The sequence below is a fragment of the Hipposideros armiger genome, unplaced genomic scaffold (assembly GCF_001890085.2).
Source record: "Hipposideros armiger isolate ML-2016 unplaced genomic scaffold, ASM189008v1 scaffold_6, whole genome shotgun sequence".
Taxonomy (NCBI): domain Eukaryota; kingdom Metazoa; phylum Chordata; class Mammalia; order Chiroptera; family Hipposideridae; genus Hipposideros; species Hipposideros armiger.
The window spans coordinates 5041479-5053584 of NW_017731356.1; the positions used below are offsets into that span (position 1 = coordinate 5041479).

The following is a 12106-nucleotide window of genomic DNA, read 5'->3' on the forward strand; positions in this document are numbered from 1 at the left end:
TGCAGCCTACGCTGTCGCTGGTGACTCATGGTAGCCCAGCTCCAGGTTGAGCTGTTGTTCAGCATCTTAGCTGTGGAGGGCAGTGTCACTGGCCCTCATATGTGGGATTCGAACTGGGGTCCTCTGGCGTCCCAAGCCAGTTCTTAACCATCGCGCGACTCGGCCGGCCCAGTAAGAGCGTTTTCAAAGTTTTGACAAAAATATTTAAAGGTCACAGAGCAATCCTGTTTTTCCCCATTGATAATAAGATCCCTCTTGCACGGTTCTGGCCTGTGTGGTTATTATGTGGGTCCATGCCAACGTGCATAGTGGGGAATGTCTGTGTGTCTTTCTCTACTTCCTTCCTTCAGTATGGCAAAAACAATCCCGATGATTCTTATGTGGGAGACTTTTCCAACTATCTTTTACTTTGGCTCCTTTAGGGTGAGACTACCTGGGATTCCAATTTTTACGAAGTTATTTAATTTTTAGAGTTTTTGTATATTGTTCTAAAAAACTATGAGTTATAGCTTTTCTTCTTTGTAGTACTGTTTACCCCCTTCTGTCACACTGTCACTTTTTTAGTTTTAATAACAGAAGTTTAATAAGAGATAGTGTTCTTTAACTGATGTTGTTCAGAGTCTGCCTCCTTTTCCTTTTCGTTTCCTTCGTTTTTAATTTTTATTCATAGTCTTCATGGAGGCATATAGAATCCTAATGATTTAATGGACAAAAGTAAAAAAAAAATTAGTTTCCTATTGCAGCACATGAACATTTCATCTTTATTTTTCTTACTTATTTTTCTATCAATTAAGTCTGAAGCAATGCTAGACACGCCGAGTTTTTGGTGTTGGTATGGACTCTAACTTGGTGTTAAAAGCTGTTTCAAGTTCTGTTTTGAGTAAAAACTAGTTAGGTATTATGGAATGCAAATGTTTTCAATGATAGTGGTCATTGTAATAATAATTTATAATTGGCAACTGCTCTGTAGTTTACCGTGTCTTCCGCCATGGTTTTTTTTTTTCCATTTCAACATTACATTAGTATAGTGAATATCTAAACAGGTAATAGCTGTATTTCAGAAATGTGATGACACTTTGAAGTGTGTGACTTGCCCAGGATCACACAGGGAATTTATAATCCTTTCTGCCGATAGGCTAGGGAGCTGGCCAGAGTGTAATGTGAAGACCATGTGGTTTTGGAGTCACACACGTGGGTTTTCATCCCAGTGTTATCACTTAATAGGTGTGTGGTTTGGACAAATCGCTTGTACTTCCTGAAAACCAGTTTTATTATTATGTTGTAGGAAGGCTGTTTTGAAATATTTATATATAAATATAAATTTAATCCCAGTGTTATCACTTAATAAGTGTGTGGTTTGGACAAATCACTTGTACTTTCTGAAAGCCAGTTTTATTATTATGTTATAGGAAGGCTGTGTTGCAATATAAATGGGACCATTATAGTAATATCTGACTTAAAGTTAAGGCATTCAATATAGTAGCTGCTATAATTAAATCTGATAATAGTTATTAATATGATAGCATCACCATCTCATTCTCAGGAGGTTTGATTTCAAATTTGGGGCAGGTACATGGGTCAACTAGTGACTGTATTATAAATAATGCTGGACGTGTCTCCTGCCTGCTTTGCTAACATTCTGCACTTCAGCTATCAGAGAACTTACTGTATCAGGTTGTGGTCGCCTGTTGCCTTAGTTTCCTCCCCTACTGGACTGTGAGCTCCTTGAGAAAAGAGGTGTGATAGCAATTTGCTTTCTACATTATTTATAGAGTTAATAAGAGAAGGTTGACTGCTTTGAACTCTCCAGGGAGACATTTAATATTTGCATTAGGTGGGTGTGGTATTAATAATATCTATCTAATTATTGACACATTATTCAGAATAGACCTTGCTTGTCCCCATAGGAAACCTGATGTGCTTCAATGAAGTATAGTTTTGGAAATGACTAATACAAGCCAATAGAACAGATGCTGTGCTGTTTTAGTGCTGGAAGAACCCTTAGAGTTTATGTATTATACCTTTCCCATTTTCTAAAAGAGCAAGCAGAGGCCCAAGGGGGTTAGGTGCTTCCTCTAAGGTCACACCACTAGTTGGTGGCAGGCATTTTTATTTATAACCCAGAAAAAGATCAGTGCATCAGAGATCATCAAAATAAGATAATATGTATTGCCATTTAAGGAAAACCTACTTCCAGGGCTCCTTTTGCAGTAGAATTGAACATAGGAATATGATATTAAGAAAATATAGAATTATACCTATTGAGTATTTACCTACAAGTGCTAGACAAACAAAATAATACAAAAGTTTAAATTTTCAAAAAAAAAGCAGAAAGGTGGGGAAGGTGCATACTAAATTGAAGTATTGGTTTCTAAGGGGGCTGAAATAGAGAGAGAAGGAAGAATTAATATTTTCCCCATATACTTTGATATTTATTAACTTTTTACAATGAGTATATAATAGTTTTATAACTTAAAAAGTCTATAACATAGAAAATTGTTCTTAAAAAATTCATGATTGGGCCAGCCGAGTGGCTCAGTTGGTTAAGAGCTTGCTCAAGAGTGCGAGCTCTGAGCAACAGGGTTGCTGGTTCGATTCCCACATAGGCCAGTGAGCTGCGCCAGAGCTGAGCTGCCTCTGAGCTGCCAACAGGTGGCAGGATGGCTCAGCTGGTGAGAGCACGTGCTCTTAACAACAAGGTTGCCTGTTCGAAATGGTGGGCTACGCCCGCCTGCAACTAAGACTGAACTTGGCACCTTGAGCTAAGCGCCACCCTGATGGCTCAGTGGATAGAACGGTGTGCTCTTAATAACGAGGCTACTGGTTTGATTCCCGCATGGGATGGTGGCTACGCCCACCCGCAACTAATTGAACACAGCACCTTGAGCTGAGCGGCGCTACTGAACTTGGAGCTGAGCTTGCTGCGCCCTCCACAACTAAGATTGAAGGACAACAACTTGGCTGTTTCCCTTCCCTAATTCCCCAACACTGTTCCCCTCCCCCAATTCCCCAATAAAATCTTAAAAAAAAAAAATCCATGACTGATGAAAGCTGAAGGCAAGTATACTGTGTAGCTCCCTCTTATCCGCAGTTTCACCTCCTATGTTTTCTGGTACCTGTGGTCAGCCATGGTCTGAAAGTATGAAATGGAAAATAAACAGTTTATAAGTTTTCAGCTGCGTGCTTTGCTGAGAAATGGGATGGAATCAGGCTGTGGGCTACTCCTCGTCTGTTAGTCACTTAGTAGTTGTTCCAGTTATTGACTGTCAAGGTATCACAGGGCTTGTGTTCAGTGACCCCTGTTTTACTTCATTGCCTCAAAGTGCAAGAGTAGCAATGCTGGCAATTCGGATATGCCAAGAGAAGCCACAAAGTGCTTCCTTAAGCAAAAAAGGTGTGTATGTATGTACAGGAAAAAACGTAGTCTATATAGGGTTTGGTACTATCCACTATTCAGGCATCCACTGGGGTCTTGGAAAGAATTCCCCGTAGACAAGGGGGGACTATTGTGTAGGGAATGTGTGACAAATCTGTCCTCACCTAACTTTTTAGTTGGGGGACCAAATTTTATATCGGAAAAAATTAACTCTTGTACTTTGCTTATCAAGAATTTAAGGCACTAGTTGAAGTAATAGTACAATGAATTGCATGATTAATGACCATTTAATTTATACAGACAGTGTTTATTTTAGGAGTTAATAGAGAGATCAAATAGTACATAGTAATCGTATTAAAATTATTACTATTAGAGTGTAATTGTCTCTGTTGTAGTAAATTGTATTTTGTTTGGTGATACAATGATATGTTTGGAAAGTTATCCTCAGAGCTTATCAACTTGATCTTTGCTATGTACTTGATTTGTTTTGGATGCCAAAAGGGAGCCTAAGCAAAGTGTCCTAAAGTACTCACAGGAAGCAGATATTGTTCTACCACTTACTGAGCTCTTACTTGGATAGGACCAATTACTTTGTTTATGGAAGAAAAAGCCAATGATACTAGGAAAGTAAACCTTTGGAAAACAGCAAGGATGAGATTAAATACTGACTGGTCAGCTGCCACTATTTTGAAATTTGAAAAAACTTATGTTTAATTGATTTACATTGTCTACTCCTGGTGTAAAATGCCCCATAGCATATTTTTAAATTTTGGAAAGCTGCAATAAAAACACGCTGGTAATAGAGAAAAAACACTCTAGTAAATGTTGGTATGCATTGTTGGCAGAGGGATGCTGTGGACAGATAACATCACCTCTCAAGTTATAAGACCTAATTAATAGCCATGAATTTGAGTCAATTGTTTAACATCTCTAGACTTTACTTTTCTTTTAAAGCAGAATTAATAATATCCTAGCAACTATAAAAATGTTAGATTTAGCTGAATTTTGGAGCTTATGAAAATCCTTTACAAATAAAGGATTTATTTATAAATCCTTTAGTAGTGTTGGTGGGATTCCTAAAGCTTCTCTATCATCAGGAAGCACAGGATAAAATAAATGGTTAATAGTGTATAGCATGTTGGATAATACTTTCACTAATATAATAGCACATTTAGTAATGTGTTTTATGTAACTTTTTTTTTTTTCCCCAAACTGAAGATGTAGTATTAATAGGCTACTCAGTGAACATGACTGTTGAGGGCCAGGGTAATTGTTTCTATTGATGTAGCTTGATGCAAAGAGAGAGCCGTGTCTTATCCTTATATATTTTAAAACACCTTTTTTAATTTAACTGGATTACTGTATTTCCCCATGTATAAGTCGCTCCCATGTATAAGACACACCTTAATTTGGGGGCCCGAAATTTGAAAAAAAATGTATGACAAAAAGTTATTGAACTCAAGTTTTATTCATCATAAAATTCATACAACTCCTCATCACTGTCAAAACTCCCAACCATTAGCTTGTCCTCATCTGTGTCTGATGACGAATCACTGTCTTCATATATTGCCTCGTCCTCAGTGGGAAATGCAAGTAAAAAGATATACAACCACTGTATAAGACGCACCCAGTTTTTAGACTCCAAATTTTTCGAAAAAGGGTGCGTCTTATACATGGGGGAATATGGTAGTTGATCTTGACCTATATGTTTGGAATAACGCTAAGGCAATAAAATCTCATTTCCACCTAGAAACTAATTCATATTTCACTACTGTATTCTGTTTTAATCAATAATTTTGTAGCCATTTTTATCAGAGTTTCTGATCATTGGTAATCTTTTACATGCAAAAACAAAGATCTTGGAATTTATATAACTTATTTCTATGTGATTTTATTATGTATCTTAATGATTATTTGTGGTATTTCTCTAAAAAAAAACTAAAGCTATTTGTAAGTACAGAGCTCAAATTGTTTAGCTATTATAAAAAGGCTTTTGCTCACTGGGCTTCTCTACATTCTTGATACCTTATTTCTCCTTTTTTTCCCCCCCAATATTTTCAGATGTTTTGGAATGTTATTAAGCCCAGGTCGAAACGTGAAGAACAGTGACATGCATTTACTGGATATGGTAATGATGATCTTAAACACCTTAACCATGTAGAGATGATAGTTATTTTATATTTTTAAAGTATTTTCTATTTAAAAATTTTGCCATATTGTCAAAATTGTTTCTAACTTTCAGCTGTGTAATAGTAATAATTAAATTTGGAAACCTAAACATAAAATTACTTATGAGAGAAAGATTTAGGAAAATTTCCACCAAAAAAATCATATGCAAGTTGACAGCAAATAAAAGGATAGTGTATGGCAATATCCATTTATTCATCTGTTTGGCTTCTTAGGAAGACGTCTTTCCTTTGAACCAAAAATAACAAGCACATGATTATAACAGACATATCCAGAGTGAATATGATGCCTTTTATTTATCTGAATGCACTGTTATTAATTTGAGTACAGCGATGGATGCTTTTGTTTTCTTTAAAGCATTTCCCTTTCAGAATTTCTCCTCCTTGATTACCTGTCCTTAGCAAAGTATATTTACTGTAGGAGTGGTATTTATTTCAGAAATGCCCTTAAAAGTTAATACATATTTAAGAGTTGGTATTTAACGTAAAAATAGCAAGCCATGTTAACTTTTGAACAGAAATACCTTCTGATATTGAAGTTAATGAAAACATTTACTTTGCGATTTAAAAATGTTATAGGAAATAGTCATCATAATGTAAGTATAGTTTTTTACACACTTAACTAAGACTTTTATATGAGTGATGATAAGTACTACATGTTTTCTTTCTTTCAGCTGTGTTTTGCAAATGTCAGTTAAATATCATCAACTTTTTCTTTGAGTTATTTCATGCTAGCATCACATTGATTTTATGGTGGTACTAGAATGGTTCATTCAGCCTGTTTGAGTTCCTAATTGTGTGCCAAGCATTGTATGAAGTGATGGGGTTGTCGCTAAGGTAAAACATAGCTCTATCTGTGGGTTCATAGTCTTGTGATGGAAACAAACCTATCAAGTATGTAATGACAGCAACGGATTAAGTGCTCTCATAGAGTTAGTTAATACAGTGAGCCACAGGAATACAGAGGAAGCACTGCATGGATAGGTAAGGTTAAGGACAACCAGTTACATTGAGTGTGAAAACAAATCAGCTATTGATCCATTTCCCCTCCATTCCTCTTTACAACATATCGGTAATGCCAGTGGTTTTACCTAAGGCAAGCCGTAGCATTTTGGAGCCCTGAAAAATCCATAAGGAGGTAGCTCAGGGACATGAAACACTCAGAAAGGTCCTAGGTCCTAATGAATCATGATCTTTTAGAGTTTAAAAGATTAAGATTAATCCCTGGCAGAGATTTTTCCATGAAACCAAAGTTCAGATTATAGAATTGCAGACCTGGCATGAACTCCAGAGGCCCCTTGGTCTCGTGTGTGTCTCATTTGCAGTGCAGTTCTCCACGGTTAAGATTTTCACAGGAAAATCAAAGGCTTGTTGACACTGAGGCTCTTGGAAAGAGATGTGGGCTGGTCTGTGCAGCAAAGAGCTGGTCACATGGGAGGGCTTCTATTTGCCATTATCAACAGTTGTGGTTTGTTACGACTCAGTGCTGTTCACCTTCATGCTATCTTCATACATAGTGATTGAGCTTCAGCTAGACTACATCTAATAATAAGGGACTCGTTACTTTGTAATGAAGACCATGGGACAGTTCTGGCTGATTATTACAAAGCTATTTCTCTGTAACCACCTGGTATCACATTCCCTATCACTTTGCCTAATTTGTCTTATTTCCACCGCCTAGAGCAAGATGTTAATACTTCTGCTGCTTCTGTGGCATGTCCAAACATGTGAACGCTTTTGAAAACAAATTTCACCTTCTTAACCTTTATTCCTACAAACTTTGAAAAGTTTCCCTCTGCCTCTTTCCTGCCTTCTCTCTCCCCGGCTCTCCTTCTCCTCTTTTCACTTCTTGCCCTTCTGTCTCCCTCCCGGCCTCTTCTCTGCCCTTCTCTCTCTGTTCCTCACTGTCTCTGCTTTTCCCTCCTTCCCTGCCTCCCAGCATTTGCCTTCTTTTTTTCAATTGCATGATTAATTATTTTAAAGGATTTTTAAATTGTTTTCTCCATTTCTTTCTTAGCATTTAGCAGTTTCCAAATACTCTTTGTATTTTTCCCGCTCCCATACAGTTTGTGTTATCTTCACATATCTGACTTCATTTTATATGTGGCCTGTCATCACCTACTTCTTACTTAAACATTTCAGCTCTACTTTTAACTGCCTAGTTTCCTTGGTATTTGGTAATTGAAAGAAAGAATTTGATTGGCCTAGCTCATCTTTTTAGACTCAAGTATAGTGCAGCTCTTGTCCACAGATGGGTTGGGTTTTTTTGGGGGGGAGGGGAAGGAGAGGATTAATGCCCATTCTTGTTTCGAAGGGGGGGTCTAATTAGAAGGCAGAAAGACAGGATAGGGACAAGCAGGAGAGGGAGGGAGAGAGAGGGGAATAGGAAGAGAGGTGGAGAGAGAGAATATGAATATATGAGTATGTTGGAAGTGCTGAGTGGGTTTCCTTTAACATGACCTTGAGTGTATTTCATTGAATGTGGTCCTTGCACTTAAGCTATGCAATCCGATTAGTGAAATACCACCAATACACTAGAAAAATATATATAGTAGTTACCAGATGACTGAAACAATTTTATAGGGACTTGGAAGCATTTGGTTGTGGGGTAATTTTGAAAAAAAAGTTTTTCTTTTAGTCTGCCCCTTTCAGCACTCTCTATTCATAATATGAGAAAATTGGTACAGAAAATTGCAAGTACTATAGATACTATTCTTTTTTGCATATGCACATGTTTGCATTCTGTGTGATGTTTTCCCATGGGACAACCTCTAACCTCCCTGACCCCCAGCACACATGCATACACATATACACAACTGTGTGTGGCCTTGCTTTCGCTGTAGGAATTGCTGGCTGCTTTAGTGAGAGTCAGGAGCTGGTTTGGTAAAACTCTTTAAAAATGTAAGAAATGAAGAGGAAGGAAAGAAGGGGAGAATGAGAGAAGGAAGGGTATAAGGGAGGAGTAAGTATAAGGGTAGAGAGAGATAGTTAATAAGCTTTGGTGTTAATTACAAACCATTATTAGCCTTCTACTATTGATTTCTGATTATAAGAAAGTATACACATATCTGACATACATATGGTAAAAAAGAATTAACTTTAAAGGTATGGATTGTGACAAAGTAAATTAATATTTTAAGAACATATTAAAAAAATAGAACATCAGAAGAAAAATACTATCTTCTTTTCCTGTGATTAGCTATTAATTCAATTTAACTGTCTTCAGTGAGATCGGAACTATAGTTTTCATAGAAACTATGTCCATCCTTGTATGTGTAAGTATATGAGATTTTGACACCCAGCCTAAGATAAAGTTAAATATAACTTCATAGCAATATTATGTTTGTGTGATTCAGCATGTAAGAGTATACCTCTTTTACCCAAGAGGTTGTGTCTCTAAACAGAAACTCTGTTTGAAGAAAGCTGTAGGAGAATTTAATATTTAAATAAATGCTTTTGTAGGGTGAAAAAAAATTTATAAAGAAAATAAATCCCTTTTTTAATTGTAAATCCAAATTTTACTAGGTTGTGTTGCTTAAAGTAAGATACATTTATAATTTGAAATGGTGATTTTCTTGATGTATATGTTCTTAGTGATTCCTGTTTGAACTTTTACAGGAGTCCATGGGGAAGAGCTATGATGGGAGAGCTTACGTTATCACTGGCATGTGGAACCCCAATGCACCAATATTTCAGGCACTTAATGAAGAAACCCCAAAAGGTGAATTTTCTTAAAAGATTTCTTATTATTAGCTTAAAATTTTACATTATGGGAAATGTTTTGCTATGTTATTTAAAAAAAGTCTGGTGCTCGTTTAAAATGGAGTTATTCTTATTTAGAAGTTCCTTTTTGTACTTTATGCATCTATGGAGAAAAACCTTCACTATTCAAAAGAATCCCCCCCCAAAAAATACATGAATTAATTTTATTAGATTATGTAGAATGTATTTGTGCTTGGTTTTTCATGTCATTATAGAGTTGTTTTATTTGGGGGGAAATGATGAAGAATATAAAAGAAATGATGAAAGCAAATTCTGAAATTTTGCATATCTTTGATAAATATTTTAATTTTCAAAAATTATTTTATAGATTACTTATATTTTGTGATTTATTAATTTTTTGTTCTAGTCTTTTGTCCTTTGGGATCTTAGATCTTAGTAATGTATATTAAAGATTTCATATGTGACTCTTTTTTCCTAGTTGTTTACCTTTTTGTTTTGTTTAACATGGCTACTGTTGAACAGAATTTGTAAGTGGTATATAGTCACATTTGTCATTTTTACCACTGTCTATTTTTATTCCTACTTTATTCAGATATCTGTTAATTGCCTATTTTTTTGCCCCTCCTCCATCTGCCTTCAAACTAACATTAAAGTTTTACCGCATGAGTTATAATCTTACACTAAATGCTTTCCTGTCACTCAACCAATAATTTACATTGAGAAAATAATGGATCAGTTTTTTTGATCTTAGTCTTACATTATTTTATTTATACCCACAGTAGAGTTTTGGTTCAAGACAGGAGCATTAGTGAATGCTGATATGGAAATATATTAATGAAGAACATTAAAATGATAATTATTCTCAAATTTCCTTAGAGTCTTTACCAGTCCTGTAATCACATATCAAACTCTCTGCTTCAAATTAGTGCTAAAAGGGAGAAAAATAATGATTGTGTAAAATTTAACTTTTCGTATATTAGGAATAAATAATTTTTACACCACAGTTTTTTATTTCTGGAGACAGATTTGTAAATACCAGCCTGTAAACTTCTTTCTTATAATCATTCAGAAAGAAAACACAAAAATAAGAAAAATAAGCCAGTTGATAATTTTGAAGAATAAAATATTGGAATTTCAAAAAATAAGTAGTCAAAGCAGTTTTTACCTGTTTTTAATGTAACACATTGTTCAGTGTTATTTTGTATTTTAATATACATTTGATCCTCAAAAGATAATATATTTTAAAATTTATTTGTTCTATTAAAATAAACTTTATTTAATGTTGTATTGTAATAATCTTCTGATCCAAAAGATAATGTATTTTAAATTTAAATAATTTCATATGCTACACAAAAATATTGATCTGATTTCTAAAATTTCCAAATGGTGTCCTTGATATTATAAATTATTCAGAAGATTCATGAATTGCGGTTTGATTTTTACAGAAGAAATTGAGGCCCTGAGAGAGGAATTGCCTTAGATCTTTTCACTATACCAAGTTGTGTATCATAGTCTGTGGTTTTGTGTTATTCTCTCTTACCCCTCTGCGTTACTCCCATAAACTTTAAGGTCTTCTAGGTCAAATACAATGTCTAGAGAATCTTAGTTTCTCTTGAAACTAGATAGAATGTTTACATTTAATAGGAATTTAATATAATTTTGGTTGAAATTGATGATATTAACAGAAGGGTAGTCGATGAGTATAAATGTTGTATAATGTTTTAAAAAAACTATTGAAGTTTTCTTCTAATGGTGGGCTTGGTTATTTAATCTTTCCTCTAATTGAGAACTAAAAGTGGTTGGCACAATAAATTAAAAAAAAAAATTAAAGAAGAAATGACAAAATGATATGGAATAACCAAGCCACAGATTCAAAAACCCCAATGAAACTGAAGCATGGTAAATAAAATAAAATGAAATCCATGTTTCAACCTATCATTGTGAAGCTGAAGAAAGCCAGTAGATGCTAGCCTGGAAGATTCTAGATTCAAATTAAAGGAAGGCTGTGGGCAAGTAAACATTTTCAATAATAACAGAAATTTTGACTGATAACACTATACTGTTGTTCTCTAAAAGCCAGCCTAGAGGATATTATGCTAAGTGAAATAAGCCAGACAGAGAAAGATAAATACCATAGGATTTTAACACTTGATTAAGATAGGACCCTGTGTGTTGAGAAACGTACCTGGACTTGGTTACCTATTTAATCGAAGTGACAATAAAACATTTAAAATTAAACACAGAAGGTAACATGATTAGAAAGAACTTTAGTGCTTTCATAAGTGAGGAAACTTTGTTTTCTTAAATAATCAAGGAATAATAAAGCCAGCATAAAACACAGACCATTTCTGCTACAGATAAACGAGTGTACATGACCGTGGCAGTGGATATGGTTGTCACAGAGGTGGTGGAGCCTGTCCGCTTTCTCCTGGAGACAGTAGTACGTGTGTATCCTGCAAATGAGCGATTTTGGTATTTCAGCAGAAAGACTTTCACGGAGACTTTCTTCATGAGGTTGAAACAGGTAGGACCTTTTTGTCCTTTTCATATAATAACATCTGTATTTTTTTATCATTCTTTTTAAATGCCAAATTAGTTCCTTAAGTAGCAATATAAAGCAATAAAATTAATCAAGTGATATTTAGAGTTAACCAATAGAGTATTTGAAAAATCCACATCTAGGTCATGTAAGTTAAAAAAAACCCCAGAAAACAGCTATTGTAATAAATATGTATTTCTTTCCCCACTAACAACCTGTAATGCGTACCTGTAAAGTATTGACATACTTAATAGAAATAGAAATATATATATATATATATAT

General features: G+C 35.0%; 1 protein-coding gene across 5 annotated transcripts in view; it reads left to right on the forward strand.

Moving 5' to 3' along the window:
- RABGAP1L (RAB GTPase activating protein 1 like) overlaps nucleotides 1-12106 on the forward strand; it is a 457210-nt gene that overhangs the window by 78089 nt on the left and 367015 nt on the right. For all 5 annotated transcript variants that reach the window (XM_019648299.1, XM_019648284.1, XM_019648290.1 and 2 more), the window contains exons 8-10: nucleotides 5438-5504; nucleotides 9181-9283; nucleotides 11643-11809. In XM_019648299.1, the coding sequence (XP_019503844.1) occupies nucleotides 5438-5504; nucleotides 9181-9283; nucleotides 11643-11809 (337 nt within the window). The remainder of the gene's footprint in view (nucleotides 1-5437; nucleotides 5505-9180; nucleotides 9284-11642; nucleotides 11810-12106) is intronic.